This window comes from Daldinia childiae (genome assembly GCF_008694065.1).
Source record: "Daldinia childiae strain JS-1345 chromosome Unknown Scaffold5, whole genome shotgun sequence".
NCBI lineage: Eukaryota > Fungi > Ascomycota > Sordariomycetes > Xylariales > Hypoxylaceae > Daldinia > Daldinia childiae.
In genome coordinates this window covers 848,528-876,393 of record NW_022984646.1, presented here as the reverse complement: position 1 = coordinate 876,393, position 27,866 = coordinate 848,528, and the positions used below count along the sequence as shown (strand labels likewise).

Here is a 27,866-nt window from a genome sequence, read left to right as displayed (position 1 = left end):
CTAGTAAACAGTAACCGGACGAATCACCGTCTTCTGTTCAGTATCTCCAGTATCGTACGTGCCATACTTGGTTTAACTTTGACTTGACCTGCTTGAATAACGTGTTTTAGTGCTGGCTTCCACATAAATACTAGCAGGCTACCCAAACAAACTTAAGTATATGTAATAAACTTAGCAGGCCTAGCAGAATACTAAACAACATTAACAGCATAAGCGACAAGGAATAGGTTAGCTTGGCCGCACTGTACGGGTACTTAGGGATCTTCGATCACGCCTTCCACACACCATTGGACGATTAATCCCTGTCTAGTGCGGGCCTTGTCCACCTTCGGCTCCAAGCATTTTTCGGGGGGCTTTTACGTCTGCTGTGCTTGCCTTTTCTCCCAGAAACCACCCCTTATGTCACTTCTTCCCTCATGACCTCATCGCCAACATCTCCTCGATACACCTACAACTTATCACTTCGAACTATCTGCGTCAATACACACAACACAGCACAACAGCAACAAACGGGTCCCCCTTGTAGTAAAAACTACGTGATAACTTGCTAGTCTAACCTATATCGTCACTCATTCATCAATTAATCGCCACGATACCCTAGGTTGCGGCCCGCGCTCGCACCTAATTCCCACCCAGAAGGTAGTTTGCCGTTTTTTTATTTTTCCTTTTGCAAGCTGCCTCCCAAGTCAGTGTTGTGCGTCAGGCGTATCGTTACATCATCATTTCTTCCCCAAACGCCCACCTACGTATTTGCACGCCCAGAGCCATAAAAACGACTTCGTCATCGTCGTCACAATGGCCCCGACCGAAACCAAATCGTCAGATAATTCTTTGTCAGGTATGTTGCCGATTGTTAACCGTTTCTCGCACCGACCTCCACCGGTCATTGCTTCCGTGCCGTTGTCGCTTAAACAACAATCAACCCCCCGCGCGTATCCAATTGGTATGCGCTCACACGGACGTCATTGCTAACGACTCATCGTCATTTGTAGAATCTAACGGCGACAAGAAACCCGAAGTCAAGTCGGAAGGAGCCGCCAATAGTCACAACAACGAACCTGGTCGCCCGCTCGCGCCTCCGCCCAAGCCCGGCGAAGATTACTTCTCAAGTAACTTGAGCCTTGAACCTAATCCGTTCGAGCAGTCATTTGGTACGGGTGGCACGGGTTGAAACCCCTGGTGGTACCAAGTTGCCCAGCGTGGCAGCCTTAACCTCGCCGTCGTCATTGTTGCCCGGGAACGGAAACACGCCGTTCAACTGGGGAGGCGGCTCCCTTAGGACGGGACCGCTCAGTCCAGCGATGCTTTCTGGCCCGGCGAATGATTATTTTGGTGATACGTCGCATACTTTGCGCGGTGGTTTTACCCCGAACGAGAGTTCTCTACGGACGGGTCTTACGCCGGGCGGGAGCGGCTCTATGTTTCCTGCCCCAAGTCCCAGCTCGCAAGCTCTCTTTGCTCAATTAGCAAGTGGCGCTGCAACTCCTAGCACACTGGACTTCCACAGGACCGCTATGAGTGCAGCTGCGGCGAAGGCAAGCCGCGATAAGCAGCAACCCCAGCCTGTAACCTCCCAGCCGGCGGAGACAAACGGAACAGTAGTTAAAACTGAGGCCAAACAAGCATCAGGCGCATTTGATCCTCATGATAATGATGCTGCTAACGGCCTTTTCATGCTAGCTCAAGGTGCGCAGGGTCGAAATGGAACTCAAACACAATATCCAGTTGGTGGCAACCAGCCGGTTCATGCTCACCCTGCTCCACCGCCCCCAGCCCAACCTACAGCCACTACGTCCCCTCACATGAACGGAAATGGTGCATCGGCATCTTCCCCCATGAGAGGAGTTAGTGAGGCGGCCAGTGGCATATCGGAAGATAATGAAATGAAACCAAGTAACAGAGGAAAGGGGAAACGTGGTTCTGGAGCTGTTGCTACAAACGGACGACGTAAAGCTGATGATACACCTGCTAAGCAGCCTGTTAATAAGAAGCCTAAAACAGCATCATCAATTAATAGTAACGACAATTCTTCGGACGAGGACGATGACGAGAAAGATCTTAATGGTTCTCACCCAAAGTCGAAGATGACCGACGAGGAAAAGCGAAAGAACTTCCTCGAACGCAATAGGTATGTCCACTTGTATATGCTACCGCTCTAAATGCTTTGCTAACAATATTTATCAAGGGTGGCCGCTTTGAAATGTCGTCAACGTAAGAAGCAATGGTTGGCCAATCTACAAAATAAGGTAGAAATGTTTAGTAGCGAGAACGACGCATTGACGGCGCAAATTTCTCAGCTGAGGGAAGAAGTTGTGAACCTGAAGACTTTATTACTCGCTCATAAGGACTGTCCGGTTACACAGCAACAAGGATTACACGGAGCATTTATGCAACAAGCCATGGAGACCTACAACCCGCAGATTAACCCTTACGGCATGGCAGCACCTATCCCGAACCAACCTGTGATGGCAGGACAAGGAGTACAGCGGCGCTTCTCATAGGATGACGAGGCCGCTCCCCATAACCAAGTCTATCCAGAGCTACCTGGATGCTAACACCAGCAACGATGATCAAGAGTACAGGTTTCGGGTGGTAAAAGTCAAACAGTTGCTTCAAAATCTTGGTCATCCATCAAGCGGTTAGCTAATCATCTTTAAACATCCTTTAATGGTGTCTGGAGGTAGGGAAAATATTCGGCGCGCTTGCTCTTGGCGGCATAGGAGGTTTAGTGGGCGTTCCTAGCTAGGGAGGCGCTCGCTTGTTAACTCTGATGTCTGTAATAACATTCGATAGTCATGAGAGCACGATAGGGCGCTAAGGTTATGGCTGCATTGTGGCGCGTCTGCAGCTAATGCTGTGAGACGTATAGGCCTACAGCTTCGCCATGTTGTCGGTTGATATTGATATATGTACGTACGTATCTGGCTGGGCATACACATTAAAAATGGTGTTCTGGGAGGGTTGGAATTGCTTTATTATACTATCTCTCGGGGGGCGTTGAGGAGGATGCAGGCGGCAACTAGGGCTTTTCGGCCATCTTCGTCCTCCTCGGGAGTTACTTGGTCTTCATACTTTCGACCGCTTATATTAGCTAGCCGATACACGCAGGCTATTAACAAACGACGCAATTATCAATGATTATTATTATAGTGCGATAATATTTTGGGTTTTTTTTTTACATGACCGGGGGAGAAATATACGATATGTAAATATTTTTAAGAGTTTACTACAAGATCAAACGAGATTTGAAATGATGTTAATGCCGACTTGAGTTGTAAATAGGTACCTAGGTACCTGAAAAAGAGACGTTCATCAATACCAGTGCTGATAAACCCCCTTACATAAATAATTGCATAATTCAGAATATAAGTTGTTTTAATACAGAGGTAAATACCTTATATAAATAAGAGATAGTTGAAGTAAGTGGATCATGCAAGCTACGGCAAGGCTAACGTTGGCGTCGATGGTTGGCCCGTGCACAATAATTCATGTAAACATTGAGAAAGTGGAAGGATCAACTTCGCGCCTCATCACCACCCACACCCTGCAACGCCTCAAACCGAATAAAACATCCACGAACGACGTCGAAACGAAAACCAGCATTTATACGTACAACGAGAGATAAATTAAAATATAATTGAAACCTTCGTCAATCGATTGACGCGGTTATAACAGCTGTTTCGCGCTTCATCATCTCCATTACCCGATCGAGCACTCGTCACGACTCGCGCGACATAGTCTTTTAATCTTTTTCTATCCGACCAAAACACTCCAGACCAATGCGCAGATTATTCCAGCGTCCATGACTACCCTCGTGCAGACCCGTCAGCCATTACAAGCCCTGAGCATGAGCAATCAGTCTCAGCCTAAGCGTCGCAGGAGCTCGCGACTTGCCTGTGGGTACCCCCCTTTTGTCCCGGCGGGGGATGAGATCTGGAAGAAAGTAGTTGTATAGTTGGATAACTAATAGAATTATCTATAGCATATGATGAACAGGATGGGGATTTTCATTTTACGCGAGGATCCAAACGAGCAAAGACACAGCCGGAGTCGATACCTGAAGACGAACTGGCACCAGCACCGGCACCTGTAACTATACCATTACCTAGAAGGGGAAGACCAAAACAGAATAAGAACCGCGAACCACAGCCAGAACCCCCAGTTCAACCGGCTCAATCGGCTCAGCCAGCACCTAGGAGAAATGCAAAGCGAAGGTCGAACCAGATAACATCTGATCAAGATGAGGTACAAACGCCGCCGCCTCCGCAACCCCCGCCGCAAAGGACCACGAGGAAAAGAGGACGCCCATCTGTGGACAAGACTGAAAAGGAACCAGCAAAAGTTACGAATGGAGTCCCTAAGAAGCAGAAAGAACGGATAGAAGAGGAAGTTCAAGAAGAAGCAACTCAGTCAACACCTGTGGATGAGCACAAGGGAAGAGGCAGAGATAATGCATCAGACTCAAAGAAGATCGCGTTGCCGTTTAGCGACACGCCTATAATGAACCGTAACAAAGAAATGCGGAGGAAGACGGGGGCTCGCAGGAGTAGTTTGGGTATGCGTGGGAGAAGGGCAAGCTCGCTTATAGACAACGGCCACAGCGCCATACCGCATAAAGCAGTCGATCCCGCCGAATTTTACAAGCATATCGAAGCCGATCTGATGGAACCACGTCGTATGAAGCAACTCCTTACGTGGTGTGGAGAGCGAGCTCTGTCAGAGAAACCACCGTTGGGATCTTTGAATTCTAATGAAATTCTGGGGGGTAAGGAACTTGCCTAAAAAAACGGCAGTATCCCTGGTTGGTTCTATATGCTAACTTTTATATCCTAGCCCGAGCGATTCAAGACCAACTATTAAAGATTTTTCGTCGAAATCGGAATTTTCAGACTGGTTTTCACGAGAGGAATTACCGCGACCACCGGCAATAGTGAAGCCTAACCCGCGGAATATCGAACACGAGGAAAAAATAGTAGCATTAGAAGAGAGGGTAAAACGGTATGTTCATACATCATTTACGAGACTTACAGTTTATAGTCACTGACGGAAGTTGTAGATTAAAAGCAGAAAAACGAGCATGGCAATCCTTAAAACAACCGCCTCCAGAACTACCGCCACTCTTCCCATCATCAGATTCAAACCCTCAATCACTACCATTACCCGATGCCTCCCTTCTCGACTCCGAAGAGGCCCAAATTCTCGCCACTCTCACAGACCCATCGACCGCCATAAAACCGCAGAAGATCCAATCCCGACTTCAAGCGCTCCAGAACTCCCTCGACTTTAGAATCGACCACCTATCCGACAATGTTCAAAAATTAGAACACCGGGTAAAGACGGGAGGACTGCAAGCAGACCGCGTGCTAGCACTCAGCGCGGCAAGGTTAAGGGAACGCGAGGAGAAGGAGAGAGCGAGCGCAGGAACTAAAGACATGCCAGTTATGGAAGTACTAAGAAGTCTGGGGAGGATATTGCCGCCAGAAACCGGAGGAGGGGGGTTAAAGTCGTTTCGTCGACTTCCTGTGCCGCGTATATAGCGAGTACGCGTGTATGGAAAATCCGTAAAAAGAGAAGAAGAAAAACAGTTTATCAATATTTTTCACGTCCTCACGTCCAGGGTTTTTTTTTTTTTTTCGTCATCGAACAGGCAAGGGAAATAGGTGGCATAAATGATTGATTTGCGTTTGCGGTTTGCGTTTGCGGCTTGGAAGATACCACATCGACTCGAATGAGGCGGGAAGGCGTTTTTCCGTTTTTTGTTGTTAGGTTAGGTAAGGTACCTATTATTCGTGCTGGTTTACCAACGCTCTGCGGCATGGCTTTGGGCAACCCAGGCCTGGTGTGTAGGTAGCTAGGTAGCTAGCGAAATAGGTAACTGGCTATGGCTGGGATCGGCGTCTGCGAGATGAGATAATGAATGAATCCTGCATTGCATTGTATTGCGCTGCGTTGCGTTGCCTTGATGTACTTATTGGTTCGAGGGTGGTGGTGATGGTTATGATGCATTAGGAAGGGAATCGAGTGTTTGTATATGACTGTTTATCATCCATTTACTGCTGTGAATATGGTGCTGTCAAGGCTTTGCGCGTAGCCGAGTGATTGGATTCCTCTCCGGTGAGCCTTTGCTTGAAGTAGTACCTTGATGCCAAGATATGGTCAAGGTATATTTAAAGGATGTGACTTAATGAGCCTTTAACACATGTCCTCAAGTAAAAATGGTAGAAGAAGTTTAAGTAGGTACCTGTTATATTACCTACAATTAGGGATGTCCTTATGTTTGTTGAGAACTTCGGGATATGAGCTAGTCATTATATTACGTGCCAAGAGTTAAGTCGAATCTTGATTTTTATATTCCTTTTGCGACACCCAGTCTCATTCAGCTCTAGGATATGCATGCATAGGTACTTAATGCATATACGATGTAATCCCTCTCAACACCAACCTACAGAATCGTACACTATCATGACCACCCACCACCATATATTTTTCATACGTTCCATTCTATCTCGTGCTCTCTGTCATCCCAGCACAATAGAATCATATATACAGCTTCCTTAGTAATCATAAAGCAAGGAGGCCGCATACCCTTACTTGGTATGCGTGATTTTTATATTCCTCCCTAAAAGTGAATGCAACTGTCCATCGAACCTCTTCATCGCAACGAAGGCATAAACGCCATACCGCCCCTTTCCTTCGACCGCGCCTTCACATGCTCCCGCAGTAATCGTAGCACCTCACTGTCACGCCACCGCGCGGGCACAGGCCGATACGCCGGCTTAAAAGTCCCCACCGTCTGCGCCCATTCGCCCGTCTCGGCCTGCGTGCGGTACGGTTCCGCAGAAGCGGCGGCGGCAGCGTTCCCCGCCGCTGCGGGATCCTTGTGGGACGAGTCGCCTGAGAGCGGGGCGCCGCCTGTGGTTAGGTGCTCTGAGGTAGTGGTTGTAATGGTTACCGGGCTGGAAGAAGTAGTGTCCAGAGGCGTAGCTTCCGAGATGGCAGCTTCGGCACCGCCGGCATAGTCTGCGGAGTTGGTGTCTTGGGTTGTTATAGAGGGGGGTGCCTCGGAAGAAGAGGGGGTGTTGGAGGGGGGCTCTTGAGTGGCCCAGTAGTATATGTCCCAATCGTTTTCGTCGAGGAAGCGGTCGTACTGCTCCATCTGCTCGCGGGTCATAGTGGATAGATACTCGTCTGCAAAGGTGGAGAGTAGAAGGTCTGATTCGAGAGTTCCACGCTTGCGGCTCTGGTCTGTTGTATGGTGGTTTGTTAGTTAGTTGCGCTTGTATGATTGCGTACCTATGTATGCGATGGTAGATAATCTTTTTGAGGGAGGGATGTATATGCATAGGAAATAGGAAATAGTCAGACTCGACTTACAGACTAGCCGGGCGCGCATAGTAGTGTCATCCTCGCCGGCCCGGCGCATTGGCTCAACACGAAACTCAGTGCCCTCGAGTTCACCGACTCCAATGTCTTGCGGGCCGCGTTGTTTGTGCGGCTCCATGGGCGGCGGGTTGTGCGCAAAGACATCCGCCTGCGCGGCACGGGTGCTGCTTAGTGGACGGCGGAGCAGGAGGAGTCGAACAGCTGCAGCGGACGGCCTTTGAGCCGAGCGCAATATAGCGCGCGGTAAGGCTACTGCTGCTACCGATGCCATTGCGCGTTTGAATCTCGTCTCTTATATATGATATGTAATGTCGTCGTTGTAACAATTTCCTTTCCTTCACGTCCCACTTGCGCCAGACGGTCCGAAAACGCGGGACACTAAAATTCCAACTTAAAATTGTAATTGTAATGTCAAAGCTGTATTGGTAATAGGTGAAGTTGTTTCTTACGAGTCGTTGACGTAAGTTTTTAAAAGCTTAAAAGCTTAAGCTCGAGGTTTTGTTAATTGAAGCTTTGTAATTCGCGGATCATGTGAAAATTGCCGAGGCCGTAGGGCCGTCCCTTCCCACACGGCCGGTCTAAGGTGTGCCGGGGCTACCCTTTCTACCTTTTCAAGGATGTCACCTTCCGTTCATCTCCGATCTGATCTGCGCTACGGTACACAAATATTACGTATATGTACATGTCACTTTCGCATATGCATACCTAGGTACATATCACCCAAGTACAATAAGAGATATTTACATTATACGATTTCATAAAATAAAAAGACAGCAAATTAACTATACCTTATAACCATTGAAGGATGGGAGAACTCTTCTCATCTCGTTTCAAAGCTTAAATAAAGCGGCAAAAAAGAAAAGGAATACAAAGGCAGGCCTCTAGTCTCGAGACATGCGCTTTTGATCATAGCAAAAATGGCCATATCATTTGTTTTCTATTCGTCTCCCGACTCCAAGGCGTTAGGAGACGTCTATACAGATTTATGAGTACAAAGCATGAAACATCGTATTTCATGACACCATATCCATTTTTTCCTTCCTGAATTCGCGTCACGCCCCTGTCGCCTCCTTCCCCTGAGCTCCGTAAAATCCGGGACTCCTTTACCACAACCAAGCATTACTAGGGTAAAGGGGGTCCAGAGTAGTGTCAGTCCAAGCTGATCCAGCTAGGCACCATCTTTAATCGCTTCAAATTGGTAATCCCCTAAATCAGATGCTTCGATCGGAAGTAGGCGCGCAGGTACATGATCTGCCAGCCCCATAGCGCAACCAGCAGCAATGTAGTGCCAATACCGAACCACTTGACACGGGTGTTCGTGCTCTCATTGGTATCGCGTAGCTTCTGCTCTCTCGCCCTAAGGTATTCCATCTCACGTACGATATCGGCGATCGTCTCCTCGATGCGGCGCAGGTCCGTCTCGACGGGCTTAAGCTTCTCGGTGGCTTGGATGGCGGACCAGTCCTTAGCGTCGGCGCCGATGTCGATGTCCAGCTCTACGTGTCGACTGGGGTTGTTCATACGCGCTGGTTTGAATTGGTTAAGAGCTTTTCGAGGGTTGCTATCTTAGCCCTATCCTCGCTCACTCACACTAGTAGAGTAGAAGGAAAAGACACTAGGGAAATGGGAGAAACGTACTATGCGTCATGATGTTCTCGAAACATACGTCGAAGGCGGCGTCCGCGTGCGAGGTGAATACGGTACGTTGTTCGCCTACTATATCTTTCGGCTTGCCGTACTCGTTGCCGACGTTATCCACGATCTATATTCCGTTCACATCTAATGTTAGCTACATCTGTTGGATACCCCTTTTGATATATAAAAGGCCTTCATAAAACATACGTGCATATTAACAATCATACCATCCCCCTTACTTCCACCAACCGTAGCGGTGACAACAACCAATGTGTCCTTGGCGACGAAATTCCGTATGCATCGTTCTGTCTTCTTATCGTTGGGTCCACGCGCCACCAAGTCGAATTTCAAAGCATTTACAGATGCGATTAAGAGAATAAGGCCGCAGATATACTGCAGCAATCCTCGTGGCAAGGCCATTGTGTATTGGGTATATCGACTTGTTTCTTCGTCTTGCGAAAGGAGGAAAGAGTCTCGAGGCTCTTACCAGAAGCTAACAACTTTAGGGATTTAGGTGCTTCCATGTAACTTTGTACTTTGTAATAAAACGTGTTCAAGTGTTTTATCCAATAAAATGCTTTAAAGCTTAGCTTTCCAGTAGCCTTGCAGCTTATACGTATCCGTAGTCACGTGCATTATAGCCTTATCAATTGACCGGGAATCTCCATTCTTTTTTTTCGCGTCCAAGCTCCCTTTCGCTTTTGTACATAATGTACCTAAGTTAATGTACCTTAGCTTTTGTATCTTTTGTATCTTCCAAGTCCGGGAGCAAACTCAATTTAAATCGCATTCTTCCCTTAACCATCACCAATCTTTACTATCACTAGGTTATAATACAGGTTATACCGTCAAGATGCCGAAATGTATGTATACCAAATAACTTCTATTTCAATTTCTTCTAGTATATTAGAATGCTTTCCCTTTTAGAGACGCGATTGCTAACAATGCTTCATCAACAGTCTTCTGCGACTACTGCGACGTCTACCTTACGCACGACTCCATGAGCGTGCGCAAGGCCCACAACAGCGGTCGAAATCACCTACGAAACGTCGTCGATTATTACCAGCAAATTGGACACGAGAAGGCCCAGTCTGTCATCGACTCCATCACATCCTCCTACGCCGCCGAAGGCCAGGCTCACGCTAATCCTATGTTGCCTCAAAATCAACCCGGTGGCGCGGCAGCGGCAGCGGCGGCGGCAGCAGCAGGATTCCCCGGAATGCCACCACCACCCTTCAGCTTCCCCGGCGGTATGCCGCCTCCGCCTTTCCCTGGTATGCCTTCTGGTATGCCACCCCCACCAGGCGGCGCGTTTCCCCAGGGTATGCCTCGTAAGTAGTTCCCTTTTCCCATCTTGTCGCGTACTCCTATATTAGGCCTTGAAGTTCTAACGCGCATCATAGCTCCGCCAGGCCAAGGTGGTAGAGGACTTCCACCGCCTCCCTTCGCAGCCGGACCCGGCGGCCTACCCATCCCACCCCCAGGCGCCGGTCTACCATTCCCTCCGCCAGGTGGCCTGCCATTTCCTCCTCCGGGCGCAGTCGGTGGTAACGCGCCTCCCTTTCCATTCCCCGGTATGCCCCCGCCAGGCCAAGGTTTCCCCGGTGGACCCTCGCCACCCGGCGCAGCTGGCGGCTTCCCGCCTCCCCCGGGAGCGCCCGGCCGTTAGGACCGCGCTGGTGCTGATATGAACCGCGCCTCGGGGTTCGAGACAGGACGAGAGGCGGAAACCAGTGGTGGTAAAGGACGAGGTTCAGGTCAATGGCACCAGTCCCTGCCCCTACCGCCGACACCCGAAGTACGAGGATCTCGGAATACTACTAGTCCTGAACGAGAAAATGGGCGGAGATTTAACCCATATTCTCGAAGATAACGAGGAAAAGAGAGTACGGATTTGGGCATCCACATCGGAGAATTGCCAAAACGACACTGTCAAAAAAGAAATTTGAAGCGGTCTCTCAAATAGGGTGGTTCGTCTGTGTTCGCCCACGCAAACTAGACACGGTAGAATCGTCCTAGCTACTTAAGGGGAAAAAACTGTATAGTCTAATTAGACGACGGTAGAGAGCAAGACAGAAGGATTACGCAAGGGAAGGAAATTGGGTAATGTGTTCGAGTCAATGGAGCTTGGTTGCAAGGCAAGGCGTTATAAGGAAAGACCGACCCAAGGTCTCGTTTGGTTTACTTCGTGGGCTTTTCCTTCCCCAGGCGGATATACCCTGTTGCCAGCCATTGTATTCTAAAACAAAATACGTATGGGCATAATGGACTGAAAATATCAAGGGCAATTTGAAGGCACCTATCTAAACTGTGAGACGCGGATAAAGCTATAATGCGAGAACGAGGATGAATTTGTGATTTGTTTTCTTGGTCTTGGTTGTATGTGTTTAGGACCATGATGTCTAACTTAATTCACAGTATAACCATATCAGCAGTAGCAGAAGAGTAGACGTGATCAACACGAAAACGACAACACGTAGAAACACCATAAAAAGACAACACCAAACAAGCTTACCGAAGGCCAAGTTTCGGGAAAAAACAAGAGGTAAACTTATCATCACTTGCTCAACAAGTTAGTATTCAGGTATTCGTGTCATGTCTCTCCTCTGGATCCTAGCTCCAAGACGGGGGTAGTAGCATAGCAAAATAAAATAAAACAAGACATCTCATCAACATCATTCCCAAACCATCCTTCCATCCATCCCTCCCTCCTTGATTCCCAACCATTCCCAAACCCATCATGCTATTGGAAAAGGGGGAAGAAAAAATCCTGTATCTCGTCCTTTTTTAAAACATCCAGTTTCGTGTCATCAATAGGGGTAATCAGCCAAAGTCTCAAATCGTAATATGGGGGAATAGGGTCGTGTTTTTCGTGGCTCGTATGCATCGTAAAATGTAAATAGCAAGTTCATTATTAGTGTTGTTGATTGGGGCGTTCGTGCCAGTAGTAGAGGATAGAGGGTAAGGGAAGACGGTAGAATATGGTATGGCAATAGTAGAAGCATGATAGATCACTAATTGAGAATTTGTCTTCGTTGCCGCTTGATCGTACCCTCTTCAAAACTGTCCCCTTAAAAGTCCACGACCCTTAGAAATTAGATGTAGACGGATCTGCGATGTTGATGCGCCTGTGTTGGGTGCCGCTGGTAGTGTGTTGCTCCGTTCGCCTTCCCGTTCGGCGGGAAATGGTCTGGTATGAAGGCCCCTTGTAACTGTTGCGTTTGATCACTTCACCTACACCATCTCGGACCTCGCGCGGACCGCTTATTTTTTGCCGCAGAACCTCCGTGCGCTTCTGCCGACGATGCTCGCTTAATCTGCGCTGCAAATTCTGCGGTCTGTATTGTTCCAACTTATCCTGCCAGTTAGGGAAGAGTCTGCGCCCTCTATCATCGACTCGTTTCTCAGCGCCCCAAGCACGTCGAGCCTGCTGGTCGGGCGCGGTAGACGGCCGCCCTTCAACTTCATGGTCACGAGAATTGCGGCGGCTGTTCCACTCGAGAGTGCTATAGCTATCACGGTGTTTCATTACGCGGAGTCTGCCACTCGGTGTGCGCTTGACGGTGCGACGTTCTGGACTACGCTGAGTGGATACTGTGTAATGATCCTCGTCTTCGATAGGTAATATAGCGAATGTACGCTTCATTCGTTCGCTCAAGCTCCTACGACGAACTGGACGATTGTCAACTGGGGGATATCTGTAAAGCGTATCCACTTCTGCAGGAACGTCACGTGCCCAATCATCGTAATCGTATTCTTCGAGGTCATCATCAAACGCGGGTTGCCAGAATGGATGCAATTTTGACTCGTCAGGTGGTGGGTCTTCAGCCGTCGGGTATGGCTGCCTCGTAGTATCTCTATTCTTATCAAGAGTTGGGTTTTCTATAGTTTCTCTCCTAACTCCTTTTGAAAGAGACAGAGTCCGCGATAAGAAACCAGACGGACGAACATTGTCGTGCTCTTACGAAGACTAAAGGCGCGACGTACCAAGGAAGGTCGCTTTTGAGTCTGCTCGAAGTAATTACCTAGCATCTTTTCTTTTTCGGCGGCAGGCGTAAGTCCAGATGGCGTAGCTGGGATGAACTTGATCATTGGCGGTTCGGGGGGAGCACGCGGGTTTCTAAGAGGTGAATCCACATCATCCATCGAGAATTGATGTTGGGGAGGCGTTGCGGGCACACCATCGGGACCAGTAGCTATAATTTTAGGGTTGTCTAAGACTTTCCCCGTTTCCGTAGCATATCCCGTCTGGGCAAATTCTGGCCCCTGTAACGCGTTTGCGGCGAGGGCAGGATCTACGGGTTTCGACATATGATGAACCATCAAAACGGATTTATTTTGGTGCGGGTAAATATTCACAGCCATGGCTTCCGATATGTCTGCCGCGGAGTGAGTCCCGTTTGTCTCAACAGATGCTTGGGAAAATGGGGTGTTATGCGCAGTGAGGCGCTTGCCGAAGAACGGGTCTCCGTTATTATCTACAAGCGGTTTGTGGTCGTGGAGAGCATCCCTGTGTGACTCGACGGATGGAGCCGGTTCAAGTTGTCTCTGATCGGGATGACTGCTCATATATTCGACGGGAGGTGCACGTTCCACTGTAACCTGAGGTAATTGGCATTGTTGCTGCTGCTGTTTGCTCTCCTGCTCCAAGAAAGCATCATGCGCCTTCAAGCTCTCTGCAGTTAACGATCCAGCTCGAGAACCAGCCCTAGATCCATTCCTGCTAGTCGGGGCTGAAAGAGATGATCTACGCATGGGAACGATTGGGGGATAATCCATCGTTAATTCTTCCACCTGGATTAACCCTTCTGATTCCGACATCGATCTGCCCCTTCGGGAAGGTTTGTTAAAATAAGGAGTCAGGTCCTTCGTTTTAGAATTTGACAGTGGTGCTGAACTAAGACTATTACTTCTCCTAGAGTGGTGACTACTCGTGGACCTAAGCGATGTCGGCCCAGTAGCTTTAATAGAAGTTCTGCGGTCAGGAATGACCACAACAGGAATTCCTCCATTCTTCCATACTTCCCGCCGGGCTTTACGGCTAGCGATAGAGTTGACCGTACCTGTAGACGCAAGGCTTTCTGACCGGACAGTGCCATCAACTATTGTCCTAGCAGCTCTTGCGCGCTGAGAAATTTCTGTCTGGCGAAGGGACGTATTTAACGATGTATTCGCCGATGAGCTTGACGGTGAAATCTCAGAGCTAGAATCCCTTAGCGCTGGTTGCTTCCTGACGTGCCGCAACGTTTTCCGCCTCTGGGGAGGCGTTCCAACCAAAATAGCTTCCACCACTGTAGATGCTGTAGATTTTGAGGACATGCCGGAGGACCGCCTAACATCGGTGCTTACCGAAGACTCGGAAGTAGATGGTGCGGTCCAACCCTTTTCCTTGCTTGCAGATTCCAGCGGTGGTGAGGGATGCGTATGCAATCGATCCGATAGGGGCATCGACCTTAGGGCCTTTGTTGCGTTGGTCGGAGTCACCGTCACGTCCTCGACCACTTCTGCTTTTGGCCCATTAACTTTCGCTTGGACACGTCGCTTCTCCACTTTGACATTCCTCTCATATTTATGGTCCCATTCCTGCTCAATCGAGCTGGCAGATCCCCATTCACCGTCAAATGCTGAAAATTCTCCTTTCGTCCTTGGTGTCAAATTCTCGTCCGACTCGAGACCTAATCCTAACCCCACGTCCGGGGTTTTCTTTTGCCGTGCGTCAATTAAACGTCTTGCTACAATCTGAGCCGCCTTAGCTGAGGACAATACCGCTCGAGGCGTCAACTTGTCATCTTCCTCTGAAGAATCCAGGTTCTCTCGCGCTGTTGTAAAAGACTCCGTACGAGAATCCGTGGCCTTGGATGGAATGCGATCCACCAGAACGGGGCGTGAAGGTCTCGATCGACGCTCGGCTTGGGGAGGGGTGACGTCTGGAGTAGGCGGACTCGCTTGGTGTGGTGGAGTTTTTGGTGTTGTACTCACAGAGGTGTTGGCAACGTTTTGCACCGGAGTGCCGACGTAGATTGGACTCGAGGGCTGGATCAATTCAAGTGATTGCCAGATGAGGTGCGCGAATGCGCCGGCGGGGTGGGAGGAGAGCAGGACCAAGCCCAGGCGCTTTGACGCTGGGATTCTCGTCGTGGCTTAGGCTCGGTGGAACAGATGACTCTTCTTCCTTCACATGCGACTTCAGGATTGACGTTGGATCAATAGACAGGTCACGAGAATGTCGATTCCTAACCGTCGACTCAGGCCGACCATTTCTAGGATGCGGAAGTACCTTGTGTTTCTTGAATGCTCCTTCGCTAGGCTTACCAAGAGTAGGGCGATCAGACAGAGGCTCGAAGTAGAGATTTGTTGATGTCGGGGGCGAGACGGTTTTGGTAGAAGCGAGCATTGTTGTGTAGGATGGCATGCTATCTATTATTGTTGCCGACTCTTGCAAAGTCTTGCAAAGCCTACTTAACGGGGTTGCACCAAACCAGTCATATCCTTCTCATCGTAAGAAAATGGGGTGGTTCGGGGCTGAGCAGGATACGTTGTTTTTAAAAAATGAGCTTGCAGTGCGTGTCCGAAACCCTTTTGAAGGTAATTCTCTTTCGTCTGCAAGCCCCCTACGCGATGCAGAAGCAGGCAACTCTCGTGGTCCCTAAAATGGTCGACTTGCCTGGCTCCTGATAAAAATGTACCGTGCCGATTATTGGACCACTCACAGTGACTGAAACTGGGTTGGAGACCTGATCGAAGGTGAAATCCTTAGGACCTTGCAGCGCATGGTACAAAAAGCAAGGTATCTAAGCACTGGCCATTGGATGATATTTTTGGGAGGCATGAAAGAAATATATGAGGAATAATATGGCTTGCAACACCAACGAGATTGCTCAAGTTATGGGAGGTACCAATTCTCGTGTTTCTGTGTGTGCATGGCTAGGTAATGAAGGAATATTGGGATAAAAAAAAAGGAAGGGTTGCGCAAAGAAGGTTAGGTACTATACTATTAGAGGTGTAGGTACGTAGGTATGTATGTATAAGGTAAGTACTTCTTCGGCGGCTACAGACTTATAAGGTAAGTACTTCTTCGGCGGCTACAGACTGGGTAACTAGGTAGAATAAACGACTTTTAATTGAGTGCAGGTAATAAAAGGTGGACGATGTCGGGAATCTTTTTCGCAGCTTCCAATCTTCCAACTTTCCCACTCTCAATGATAGACAAGAGTGGGCTCGGTGGACTTCGAGGGAACAACGTCAGAGAATTTAGTTAACTTTCTTGCCTGCCTCCTACCCAGCTACCTCCTGCCTCCTGCTTGTTCTAAATAAATTCGGAGTCGGGGGCTGGGGTTCCCAGCCTAGGAAAGCGGCCCCATCTAACCTTAGTTGGCTACCCTAGTCCTAGAAACCTCGCTAGCTTGTGCTACATAACGTCAAGTGCACATGTATGATACAAGCACTTAAACATTGACAACTTCCCGGATAGGCGTAGTCACTTTTTTCGATTTTTAGGTACGGAATACTTTCGATATTTCTTTTCGTCTTCGGAGAACTGGACATGGACGCCATCCACTCCAATACATTCCATATGTAGTATAATACGTACCAACAGGTACCTACGTAAACCCCGACATCTATGAAGCCTAACATCTAGGTATGATTCCATATGCAACTCATACAACTCCATCTGGACCCGGCTGGTTACATTAGATATTTCGTACATGACCCACCAAGTCTCTAAATCTATATATCAGAGCGGCGCGCGTCCTTTACGCATCACGGAAAGACATAGGCGGATTGCTTCCAGCCACCCACCAGAGACGAGTAGGTTACGTTGTATCAATGCGGGAGGTGTTCTTCATCTGTCGTGCTTCTCCCCCCCAATCTGCACCTCTAAGTGGATAATGCCCATCTGCTGCAGCCATTCAAGTCACCAGGACAAATGAGCTTCTCGAACTGCACAAGGCTGTTCGGCCTCATGCTAGACCTGCTTAGCCTGCAGCCTACCCAAAGCGAATCAGAATCCCCGACACCCGTCACCCTAAGTCGATGTGCGACTTCGCCGTAGTCTGAGTCCCAACAGGGTCAAAGCCCGGGTTGGCATTTCCACACTTCTTAGAGCAACGAGTGAGGGTGCGACGTTCTAGGCGCGGACCGGAACCACATGGCCCTTCCTCCCTAATTTATACAAATCGCAACAATATTTAATAAGATACGATAGTCATAGTCAAATAAAAAAGAATCGCAAAATCTCATTATGACGAAATTCCCAAGAATTCGGCAACGGTGGGGGCCATAGGAGCGTCGGAAAAATAAATGACAAGCCGTGGCTCTTAACCATGGCTCCTATGTGACTATAACTGGGACTCCGCGGTCGCAAAGTCGAGGCCACAGATGTAAATTGGAAAATCCTATTCAGCAAATACCTCACTGTTGTGCAAAGGAGCATGTAGCAGTGTGGGGGCAACCCCCCCTTTCTCACAGTCGAAACAGTTCATTAAGAAACACGAGTCAAGCTGAAGCCATACTTCAAAAGAAAATATGCAAGTTGGATTTGAAACAAACCCTTCGCCTCCTTGCTTATCTTCATGCAGATATATTATTATACTAAAGACTTACAGATAGTATGTTCTTATCTTAATACTACTCATACCCCCCTGGGCTTCCAATTACGTCGGCCTTGGAGGGGAAGTAGCCGACCCGGCAGTTAATAAGAACTTGCCTATCTCTTCGCCAAATACGTTTAGTCTACCACGTGGAATTACCATTTTTGGTCTTCTATCCGGAAAAGAGACAACCGAATTTCATGATCGGGAACCTATATAAAAACGGCCGGCTACTCAATCGCCCGTCTCACTCCCGTTTAATAAATTGCGTTTGTCTACCTTGTTGTTTACATGTTCGTTTCATCCAACACGTCGGCTGGGATATCCAGACTATAACAGGAGAGATACGTTGACGCAAGTTCGTACCTAGCCAGTATACTACTCATATTACTGAGATCTTGGCCATTGAAGCTTTATCTAGTGGTCCCCCGCATTCAAGTGCAATGTCATCAGCGCATTGCGGACAATTCCGACTGGATACTTACCTAAAAAGGAAGAGTTCGATGACATCTCCTCTATGCAAGTTGAGCATCGACGTCCAGCCGATATGGGTCTCCGAACAATATCCTAATCTCAGTGGTTAAGAGTTGCTAGTGATAAGCCTATTACACTAGTCAAAGCTCTGTTGTCATTACAAAATTAATGGTAGAATTGATAGCAGAATTGATAGCAGTCTTTTACCAATCCGAATGACAGAAGATCGCCCTCCGGGAACGGTAAGATAGATAGGTGTATATAGTCATACTACTCTACCATAATGTCGATAGAATAGAATCAGAACTTATTCCTCTATCCATCGTGCTTCAAGGAGAGACAATTGCTTTTAAAAATGTTGACGGCTCTCTTTGTCCTTAATTCCCTAGCGTTTGCTGCCGCCCATGGTACTCACGATGACCAGAAAACTCTCTCTGGGCCGCATCAATCCTTATGGTACAATGTTCTGCCTGGGGATGGTGGAACACAGGTCAGATATTACCATGAAGAAGTAACTTTCCAGGTAGCTAAATATCTACGATAGGCTGACTCGGTGTTCTCCGGAATCTCTACGTTTGGGCGCCTACCATATCAAGCCTGCTTAGGCCACGATGAGATAGATTATGATCTTGCATTCATAGGTCCGTTAAGATCTTAACCGTAGCATCTAAATATTCAAGCTAATATGTCAAAGGGGCACCTTTTGATACTGGCACGTCCTACCGGCCCGGTGCTCGGTTTGGTCCCTCGGGAATTCGTCAGGGATCTCGACGTCTCAACCTCTAGTAAAGCTCCATTGATATAGACATAATTATGCTCATACATCCTGCTAACCCTGAATAAAGCGGAGGATATAATGTACCCTTAGACACAAATCCATTGGTATGTATGAAAACATCCCCTGTTGTTATTTTTGGACTCTCTCTCTATAATGGTCTTGAAATATAGTAGCTAACTCTCAGTAGTAAGTGTGATGACCCCCCTCACTTAGAGTCACTCGAACATGGCGAAGACTCTAGAATTTGCAGGGTTGAAAAGTTGACACGAAATGTTTTCATACATTAGCAATGGATGGGCGAAGGTCCTTGACTGTGGAGATATCCCAGTAACATCGTATGGCTCAAACTCTCTACCCCTTCGAGAGATTCCTACATGTAAGACTAATCATGTTATTTATGATAACACGTGGGCTCTGAAACAAATCGAAGAGGGCCACTACAACATCTTATCTCGAGCTCCAAAAACGGCCGCAGACAAGCCTGGGCCGTCTAAAAAGGGGAAAACTTTACCACGAGTCATCACTCTTGGTGGTGACCACACTATCACCCTCCCTTTACTCCGCTCAATCAACCGAGCATATGGTCCTGTAACAGTCATCCATTTCGATAGCCATCTAGATACTTGTATGTCGCTACCACCTCCCTCCCAAATCCCCATGCCGGCGCCTAACAATAATCTAACTCATACCTCCCCTTACTCCTAAACAGGGCGTCCCAAAGTCTTCGGCGGTTCCCCCTCCGAAGTCGCAAGCATCAACCACGGAACATACTTCTACCACGCAGCAGCGCGAGGGCCTGCTCGCCAACGACACTAACATCCACGCGGGCATCCGCACCACGCTCAGCGGGCCCAGCGACTACGAGAACGACGGGTACTGCGGCTTCGAGATTGTCGAGGCCCGCGAGATCGACAAAATCGGCGCCGAAGGCATCATCAAGAAGATTGTCGAGCGTGTCGGCACCACCAACCCCGTCTACTTGTCCCTCGACATCGATACCTTGGACCCAGCGTTCGCGCCGGCTACGGGGACCCCGGAGACGGGTGGTTGGAGCACTAGGGAGCTACGCACGATTTTGAGGGGCTTGGAGCATGTTAATCTGATCGGGGCGGATATCGTGGAGGTTGCTGTAAGTTCTATAATTGGTAATGAATCGGGTTGTGAAAGTTGTTTGCTAAAATATTTATCTATCTAGCCTGCTTATGACACAAATGCTGAGCACACCACGATGGCAGCAGCTGATGCGCTATACGAAATAATGAGCATAATGTTGAAGAAAGGGCCGTTGAGCAACATGGTCTCTACTGGTTCTGAGGAAGAGCTATGAGTTTCCCTACGCGTCCCTATAAATGCTATTTCGGAAATGGGTTATTTTAGGGGTGTATAGGACATCGCTACTGAACCCGAGATGTAGTCCTTTAAGGGGGGGCGTGTGTTACGAAGTACCTAGCACAACTTGTATCTGGTGGAGCTGATGTTAAGTCGGGTGTCATGTGCTGCCTGAAAGCATATGCCTCGAGCACGCGTCGCGTTTAAATAGTTCTCTTTTGAAATACACGTCAGTGGGAAATATTTAGACTGTAAAAGCGCACGTTCTATCAATCTACGGCACCATTTACAAACATTTAGTACAGTGGTTTGATCACTGATTTAGGGAACATATAAAGTGAACCATTTACATTCGAATCTATGGAGGGGGAGACAATGTTTGACCATTTTGTCTTTTTGATCAACTTTTTACCTGCTCTCATATATTTCAATAAAATAAAAGATTTTCTTAGGAAAAACGTATCGTATATTATATGATAAATATTTTTTTTTACATTCTATTTTCAGTTACCGAAGCAAAATATAGAGTTGAGAAAAGGAATGGTATTCCGCTCGCATTAGATCGCACTTCGCACTTCCGTACTACCTCTACTTGGGAGTCAAGATAACGTTCTCGTGTTTGAAGCCTCTTGATTATCAAAGATAACGATGTGATCGTTACCTAATAGAATAGGATAACTATGTACTTGCGGGAATTTATCTTTTGCAAGTCTAACACGATTCCATGACACATGTGGTATCTAAAGGACCCAGTGTATCTATCCCCAGAAGAAATACCTTCTTACTCTCCATGTACTAAAGGGGGAGATTGTTGAATCCATATAACGAGACGTAAGTCGTATTCCGAACTTGCACGGAGCTAACAGTATCACATGGTACCAATTATTCATTTATAGCAGTTGGTATTATGTATTAAAATGTCGATAGTGATTAAAACGCTGTATTGTATATAAAATACCCCAAATTTGCTTGATGTAATAAATCATAGGGGTATATAACGCCCATGCTGTCCGAATCTCCTCTTGTATGCTCTTATATCGAGATCTTTATACCCAAGTAATTCTTGGCTATTGACTCGATGCTGGTAGGTATCCAAAAGGCGGCTCCAATGCCACCTCCTAATTTTGACCTCCTCGTCTACTCGATGGGAGAGTTGGGCATTGCTGGATGAAGACGGCTTCTTGTGAGAACCGAAGCCCAGGACATCCTTCTTCGTTCTAGGTGGAGGGTCTTCACCCAGACAATGCCGGTGTCTCGGTCCAGTCCCTGGTTAATCAAGTGTTGACAGCGTAGGAATCGTGCCCCATGCACAGACTTGTGCGCTAAGCAGACGTAGACCTGGACTTCACACATCTTGATGTATTTTCTAAAAGTCGAATTAGTAAGATGTTCATTCTTTATAGAGGCTAGCTATTCTTACCTTGATGGTATTCGAAGGACCTTCTTGATGTTATGTTTTTGGGATATTGGCGTATTTCTTGATGTATTGAAAACGCTTCTTATGGTGTCAAGCAAGTCAGCTTGAGCTGATATCTCTTGGTGATGGTGTTCTGAGAATGCTGAGAGCAGAAGACCTTGTTCGAGCTGCTTGGTGAACTGATTGAGACTGAATACATTACCTCCATGCTGAGATCACTCGAATATATATACTTTTCCATATTCCAGAGGTTAACAAAGTGAGAATAATTTTATATCTTCCTCTGTATGGATTTCAAGTTCTTCACAGTTTTGGGGAGAGATAGAGAAGCGTTGTATATAGGGAGCTGGTAGTTCATAACTGTCACCATGCCTAAAAGAGATCTTAAGCTGTTCATACTGATATTGATTGAAACCCCATCTATTGTCTTTACTGTGATATTGATCCACAAAGAATGTCTTCCAAAGGTATGCTCCTCCCACTGTAGAATACTTTAGATGCATACTTATTGGCACAATAGCCTGATTTTAGCTTAGGGCACTTACAATATGGCATTGACACCAGCTTGCTATCTGTATGGCTGTAGAGTTCGCCATTTATATGGCCTCGTCATTCGAAAAGATACGTATTTATTTTATTTCGATTCAAAGTGGGCCGTTCTAGAGACCAGTCTATTTGCAACTGGCCTAACGCAATCCCATGGTTTTATCGCACTTCCAAGGGCATTTTGCCGACTTTACTCACTGTCCCTAATGGCTCCCAGCTTCTCTCAAAATAATTCTCCACTTAGATAATATCTTTCTCATTTACGTAGCGTGGTAAGAATTAAATATTGTCAACATTGTAACTTATTGATGCTTACTATTTCGCTACTAAATAAGTTGTTCATGTTGCATTCATAAACAATTGTTAATAGCCATATCAAATATCACCCCAGCATCAGTGGTTTAGTGGTAAAATCCATCGTTGCCATCGATGGGCCCCGCGTTCGATTCGCGGCTGATGCATTAGGTTTTTTTTTAAAAAAAAATTTTTCTCATCTACTTTATCAGTTAATACACTGACTCTATTCCGATACTCGTCATCACACGCGCCATAAGCGTGGAATAGGCCATTGCTAGCTTGCGCCTTAGATATCGGAGCAAACTATCAAGTTATTATAAAGAAAAGCTGCTTAAAGTATCGTACTTCTGATTAGGATAACCACTCGACGAGTGTTAATAAGAGCTTGGGTATACCAAAAAAACGTTTACCTCACTATTGAATGATATGTAGTGGTGTTAGACAGAGTTGAGCTCATATTATCCGAGGCAGAGACGGAGTTTGCAATTGGGTTGATTGGACTAATAGTAGGGAAAGGAAACCCGGACTAACTGTGACCAAACTGGACGAGTACCTGGCGCCCTTGTGGTCATGGGCCGGTGTTCTAATTTCTGTCAAGTTCGCACCGTTTGGACATGATAAATTTTTGTGTTAGTTCTTCGACTTCCAGATAGGGACAGTTAACCCAAACGAAGATTTTGATATCGGAATACAGCGCTACCCAAATTGAAGACGGTCGATCCTGTTCTTCGGCGCTCAGCTAGCCGTCCTAGTGGTTGTATTCTTAAGAGTCGGCTGGGTTGAATACGCTGGGGTTGATGGGGGTAAAATACCTGGTATGACTAACGCGAGGGATACGGAGTTTAAATTTATTTAAGTCTAGACCGGTTGTATAATACGAGAAACTCGATCGGTTTTTAGTTAATGTAGTTGACCTAGCTGGACTTGAATGGCTGAAGTTGTTATGTCGTATTTTTAATTGTAATATCTATCGCGCCCTTTAGGGTGATTGTATTAAATATGCTAGTGTAATTCGGGTGGCGGCAGTCTAAGGAGGACCTCCGTTTGTAGTAAACGACGAGCCATGTTTTCAACACTGATAGCAAGGGGCTTCAATAGGACTCCCGGCTTGGAGAATCCAAGTAATTCTTGTATCCAAAGGATAAACTTGTTGATTACCTAAACAGCCAATGGCGGATGTAATATATCAGGGGTCATTATGGGTCGTGTTAATAAGACATAAAGGGAATATGGTGTGAATAGCGATATACATGCTCTAATATGAAAGTATATATGATATACCACACACTCCTCTAATGGCTGGACAAGTCGTCAACTGTCAGATGTCATTCTTGTTGACGGAAGATAAAATGGACTGAGTTTGTAGTTTCTAGGTTGGCAAATTGACGGCTGCGTGCATAACTCTTGGAGGTTGTTATCACACGTCCTCGGCTGCATCCCGGTGTAGCTATCCTGGTGTTGTGGTTGTATAATTGGGGAAGAGTATGCATGTAGTGGCGGAGCTGGGAGGGTTGGTAAATTTAGACTCTAGTGACGTCAATTGATGTGAGGCGGCTGATAGCTGGGGATGCCCGGAGGCTCCGATAGAGACTTGGTTTTACCGACAGAATAAACGGGATCTAGCAATCATGACTTCACTGACGAGTTCAACCGTTTCATTCCAGCACATAGGCTTTTTAGGAACAGAGAGATAGCTTCGCTTCGCACGTAACATCATGCTTTTATGGCCATTATGTGTGCAATAATGATGCTCAAATACATCTTGGGGGTGGGCTGGACACCACTAATGGAAAGGGAGCATACCAAATGATGCACTATGCACCCATGATACATACAAACATACTTAACATACCTCCTACATGGAGAGAGATAGCCTCGAAGCTACCAGCCACCAGGTGACTGGAAGACCCAATAACCTCTTCGTGTATGTGGGCGAATCGATTTAGAAGCTTTAGTTAAGAATTCTCAAAAGGTAAACTTGAGGTCGTAATTGAGTGGTTAGGAATCTCGGATGATGCCAGCCACAACCGAATTATTCCTTAATTGGGCAAGTGACTAGCTAGATGTGGCGTTCTTCACCTATGGGTTACCTCCATCAGCCTCCTTTGTTCCACTTCACAGCCGCCATCTCCCACTTTTCCCTTGGTTATCGATAGCTAATGGGTGTGGCGGTAATGTGACATCCAGCCATTGTGAGACATACACTTCAACCTAAACTGAGCAACTTTTGTAGAAACGTCAACCCTCGATACGCGTGTCGTGGAATACCCCGAGATGGCCCGCAAAATGCCAGACGCATGTCTACAGAGTCTTAGTTGCCTGTATGCATGCGTAAGCGGAATTCAAGGTAAAGTTTGTTAATAGAACTTGGCTGTCTCTTGGCCAAAGCAGTTATATAAGTGACTCGATCTCTATCCGGTCCTAACCACTCGATCATTATATACATATACGAGTATTAGATATATATAGTCTAACTGTTCTAAGTCCTCCTTATACATTAATAGCCAACATCTTCGGACACCATTTCTTAAGTTTATAACTCACTTTACTACCAACAGTTTAACATCCGCCAAAATGAAGGTCTACACAGTCATCGCGCTCTTTGCGGCTACTGCCGTAGTAGCTCAGACGGATAGTCAGACTGATAGTCAGACGGATACCCAAACTGATACTCAGACTGATACCCAGGATGCTACAGCTGCAGCTACAGCTACGGCCGCCGTAACCGCAACTGGTACGGCCGTCGCCCGCGCGACTAGCGATGGCACGGACGCCGCTACTAGCAGCAGCGCAAGTGATGCTGTTGTCAGCTCAGGCACCGACGCTGCTAACAGTGCTGTCAACAGTGCTACTGACGCTGGCGCTAGCGCTACTAGCGATGCAGTTGCAGAAGCCACTGGCAGCGATGTCGTTGCTGCTACTAGTACCGGTGACGCTACATCTCCTACCACCATCATTGTTGCTCAGAGCACAACCGAGGCGGGATCCTCTGCCGTGGCCGAAACTGATATCGCCAACACCACCGCTGCTCAGGAAGCAGGTACCACGGCCGCGGTTGAAACGGCATCAGCCGCATCTGGAACGGCTGGAACTGCTGTTGCCTCTGCATCCTTCAGCTCAGGATCGAATGATAATGATACTTTTGCGACCAGCGTTACCGATAGCGGAGAGGCTACTGCCACTCCATCTGGCCCTACCCACTTTCGACATCGACGATTCGTCTGAGACTTCAAGCTCAACTGTCGTGCCGGATGCCGGCGCTGGCGCTACATTCGGAACCGGCTCTAACAGCATGTTAGCTCTTGTCGCTCTAGCTGCGGCCGTCCTATTGTTTTAGAAGACGTGCACAACAGGTCTGGACTAATAAGTCCGGATGTGTGCATAACATCTATATACCGCATAGGCCTATCGCTGGGTAGCTGGAATATCTTCTATCTATCTGTTTATTACTTGTTTTAAATATTTCGATTCGTTATCTGTTCGCGCTCGCCGAGTCAACCAGGCTGGCCCTTGGGAGGCTGGACGGCTTGGCTGCTTTTGGTCATTAACTGATCTATTATGCCGCTTTCAATGGAATTAATCTGTTTTGGAATACCGGGAACAAAAATTATGGGTGGATGGTGGGGATAGCGGTCTTAGACGATTCATTGGGCCCGACCCGGCCCGGGAATTCCAGCATCGGAACGGCGTTGCGGCAACTATGCTCTGTATAAGCTTGTAATTGAACTAGACGTTGCGCTTGGGCAACACCGATTCCCCGCACAGATACTCAGACGCCATGGCTCAGAAGACGAAGCTGGCTAAGTTGGTGGTGTGCATACTTGAGAAACTGGAGACATAGCTGGTCATCATAGAGTTGAGCTGCTTTGGTTGGTTTAATTGGGCAAAGTATCTAATAGTTTAACGCAATAAAACTCGTTGATATTTACACATTTGACTATTCTAGCCCCCATGTTTAAATAGTTGGTATTTCGAGAACAAAACTATCAGTTACCAGCTCTAAAGCACGCACTCTTATTTAGATATTTATCGTTTCCTCGCCTACTCATCACGAGAAACAAATAATTGGTAACTCGTATAACATTCATATTTTATTATCAACCATTTTTTCAACTACCATAACAAATCAGATGCAATAATCAAATCAAAACGATAAACAATTCTTGTCTAATAGTAAAATATGCTACCAACTCCGTCCCATGCAAGATGCAAAATAATAGCTTCGCAACGCTGCGCTCTTCGTCGATCTATATGCAAGCCCCCCCTATTGTTTAGGTTGGGCATATCGTCTCTTCTCTTTCATCTATCATATCTCATACTACAGCTTCGTGCTCAAATTCAAACATCTAGGTAGGCCGATTGAGGTGCTTCGGCCGCCCTATATCAACACCAAAGTAGACACACCTACCACCCAAACCAAACCCAGCACATCCACAACCCAACCTCTACTCTTACTGCTCAACGCCGCATTCGGCAACTCCTTCTGCACGGTCGCCGTCGCCGTGCTCGCCGATAGCGTGCAGCTTGCCGCGCCGCAGTTATACCCGAGGGACAGCATCCCGCGACCGGCCCAGCGTCTCCGCCGCATAGAAACCATCCTGAAGCACATGTCGCGGTGGGCTGCGCGCCCGCAGCTGCCTGCGCGTCGGATGCGGGAACTGCGATGGTGACTCCGCTCGAGATTATCGTCGTCATGGGAGGTGGTGCTGGACACGATGTCGTGCTGCAGTCGCGCCCGGTGCGGCAGCATCCGCCGCCTTCGCGGGCGACGCATGCGTAGAACCCTGTTGGGCAGTAGGATGTCGATTCGGAAGTGGTTGCGGAGGAGGAGGAGGAGGAACCGCTTGTGGGTCGGTAGGGAGGGATGCCACCTGTTGCTGTGGTGGAACTGGTGGATGTGGGAGTCGCGCTGGCAGTGGTGGTCCTCGTCGTGGTACTAAGGACGGGGGCGCCGCCATCGGCGGGCGTGACGGTTACGATTACGGTTATAACTTGCGTTGAGGCGGAGGGGGTTGCGGCTACGGTGGTGGATGTTACCGTTGTTTGGGTGATGACGGAGACGGTGCTGTGGACGCCTGGATGTTTATGTCATGTTAGCGTTATGTGTCTACTTCTATTTTCTTCTTTTGTAGGTAGGTAGGCTCAAGAGTCGAGTAGGTAATATGAAGAAGACTTACACCCGACATCAGCGCATACGAACCCAGGGATGCAGCATCCACCCCTTGGTTCGCTGGGCAGGACGAAGACCCATCGGAACATTGTCCCACGGTTACGCCGCACGTTTGGCCGTCCGGACAGCATCCTACGTTCCCGGCGTCGGGGGCGTTCGTCACGACGAAGCACTTGGTTCCTTGTGTGCAGCAGTAATTCGGCTGATCGATGTTCTCGCAACTATGCGTGTTCTCGGGACACGCGA

The 27,866-nt window shown here is 47.6% G+C and overlaps 9 protein-coding genes across 9 annotated transcripts; 5 read left to right on the top strand and 4 right to left on the bottom strand.

Annotated features, from left to right (window-relative positions):
• Positions 1 to 795: 795 nt before the first annotated feature.
• On the top strand, positions 796 to 2,501 carry GL218_05383 (Transcription factor atf1; the record flags this gene model as incomplete). Its single annotated transcript, XM_033582045.1, has 4 exons — positions 796 to 943; positions 993 to 1,151; positions 1,207 to 2,128; positions 2,186 to 2,501. 4 exons carry the CDS (start codon positions 796 to 798, stop codon positions 2,499 to 2,501), a joined length of 1,545 nt encoding a protein of 514 aa, XP_033434569.1.
• A 1,999-nt stretch (positions 2,502 to 4,500) lies between these two features.
• On the top strand, positions 4,501 to 5,537 carry GL218_05382 (Kinetochore protein mis13; the record flags this gene model as incomplete). The annotated part of the gene is made up of 3 exons (XM_033582044.1): positions 4,501 to 4,697; positions 4,834 to 4,998; positions 5,057 to 5,537. The coding sequence occupies 3 exons, from the start codon at positions 4,501 to 4,503 to the stop codon at positions 5,535 to 5,537; spliced, it is 843 nt and encodes a 280-aa protein (XP_033434568.1).
• Positions 5,538 to 6,652: 1,115 nt separating this feature from the next.
• On the bottom strand, positions 6,653 to 7,654 carry GL218_05381 (Succinate dehydrogenase assembly factor 2, mitochondrial; the record flags this gene model as incomplete). The annotated part of the gene is made up of 2 exons (XM_033582043.1): positions 6,653 to 7,245; positions 7,375 to 7,654. The coding sequence occupies 2 exons, from the start codon at positions 7,652 to 7,654 to the stop codon at positions 6,653 to 6,655; spliced, it is 873 nt and encodes a 290-aa protein (XP_033434567.1).
• Positions 7,655 to 8,589: 935 nt separating this feature from the next.
• GL218_05380 (Endoplasmic reticulum vesicle protein 25) lies at positions 8,590 to 9,438 on the bottom strand (the record flags this gene model as incomplete). Its single annotated transcript, XM_033582042.1, has 3 exons — positions 8,590 to 8,909; positions 9,022 to 9,145; positions 9,226 to 9,438. The coding sequence occupies 3 exons, from the start codon at positions 9,436 to 9,438 to the stop codon at positions 8,590 to 8,592; spliced, it is 657 nt and encodes a 218-aa protein (XP_033434566.1).
• A 433-nt stretch (positions 9,439 to 9,871) lies between these two features.
• Positions 9,872 to 10,687, top strand: GL218_05379 (U1 small nuclear ribonucleoprotein C; the record flags this gene model as incomplete). The annotated part of the gene is made up of 3 exons (XM_033582041.1): positions 9,872 to 9,881; positions 9,978 to 10,349; positions 10,422 to 10,687. The coding sequence occupies 3 exons, from the start codon at positions 9,872 to 9,874 to the stop codon at positions 10,685 to 10,687; spliced, it is 648 nt and encodes a 215-aa protein (XP_033434946.1).
• A 1,419-nt stretch (positions 10,688 to 12,106) lies between these two features.
• On the bottom strand, positions 12,107 to 13,797 carry GL218_05378 (uncharacterized protein; the record flags this gene model as incomplete). Its single annotated transcript, XM_033582040.1, has 2 exons — positions 12,107 to 12,875; positions 12,968 to 13,797. 2 exons carry the CDS (start codon positions 13,795 to 13,797, stop codon positions 12,107 to 12,109), a joined length of 1,599 nt encoding a protein of 532 aa, XP_033434947.1.
• A 4,501-nt stretch (positions 13,798 to 18,298) lies between these two features.
• On the top strand, positions 18,299 to 20,188 carry GL218_05377 (putative agmatinase 1; the record flags this gene model as incomplete). The annotated part of the gene is made up of 3 exons (XM_033582039.1): positions 18,299 to 18,325; positions 19,571 to 19,990; positions 20,057 to 20,188. 3 exons carry the CDS (start codon positions 18,299 to 18,301, stop codon positions 20,186 to 20,188), a joined length of 579 nt encoding a protein of 192 aa, XP_033434944.1.
• A 4,836-nt stretch (positions 20,189 to 25,024) lies between these two features.
• GL218_05376 (uncharacterized protein) lies at positions 25,025 to 25,675 on the top strand (the record flags this gene model as incomplete). The annotated part of the gene is made up of 1 exon (XM_033582038.1): positions 25,025 to 25,675. The coding sequence occupies one exon, from the start codon at positions 25,025 to 25,027 to the stop codon at positions 25,673 to 25,675; it is 651 nt and encodes a 216-aa protein (XP_033434945.1).
• A 1,233-nt stretch (positions 25,676 to 26,908) lies between these two features.
• Positions 26,909 to 27,751, bottom strand: GL218_05375 (uncharacterized protein; the record flags this gene model as incomplete). The annotated part of the gene is made up of 2 exons (XM_033582037.1): positions 26,909 to 27,525; positions 27,628 to 27,751. The coding sequence occupies 2 exons, from the start codon at positions 27,749 to 27,751 to the stop codon at positions 26,909 to 26,911; spliced, it is 741 nt and encodes a 246-aa protein (XP_033434942.1).
• Positions 27,752 to 27,866: the final 115 nt, after the last annotated feature.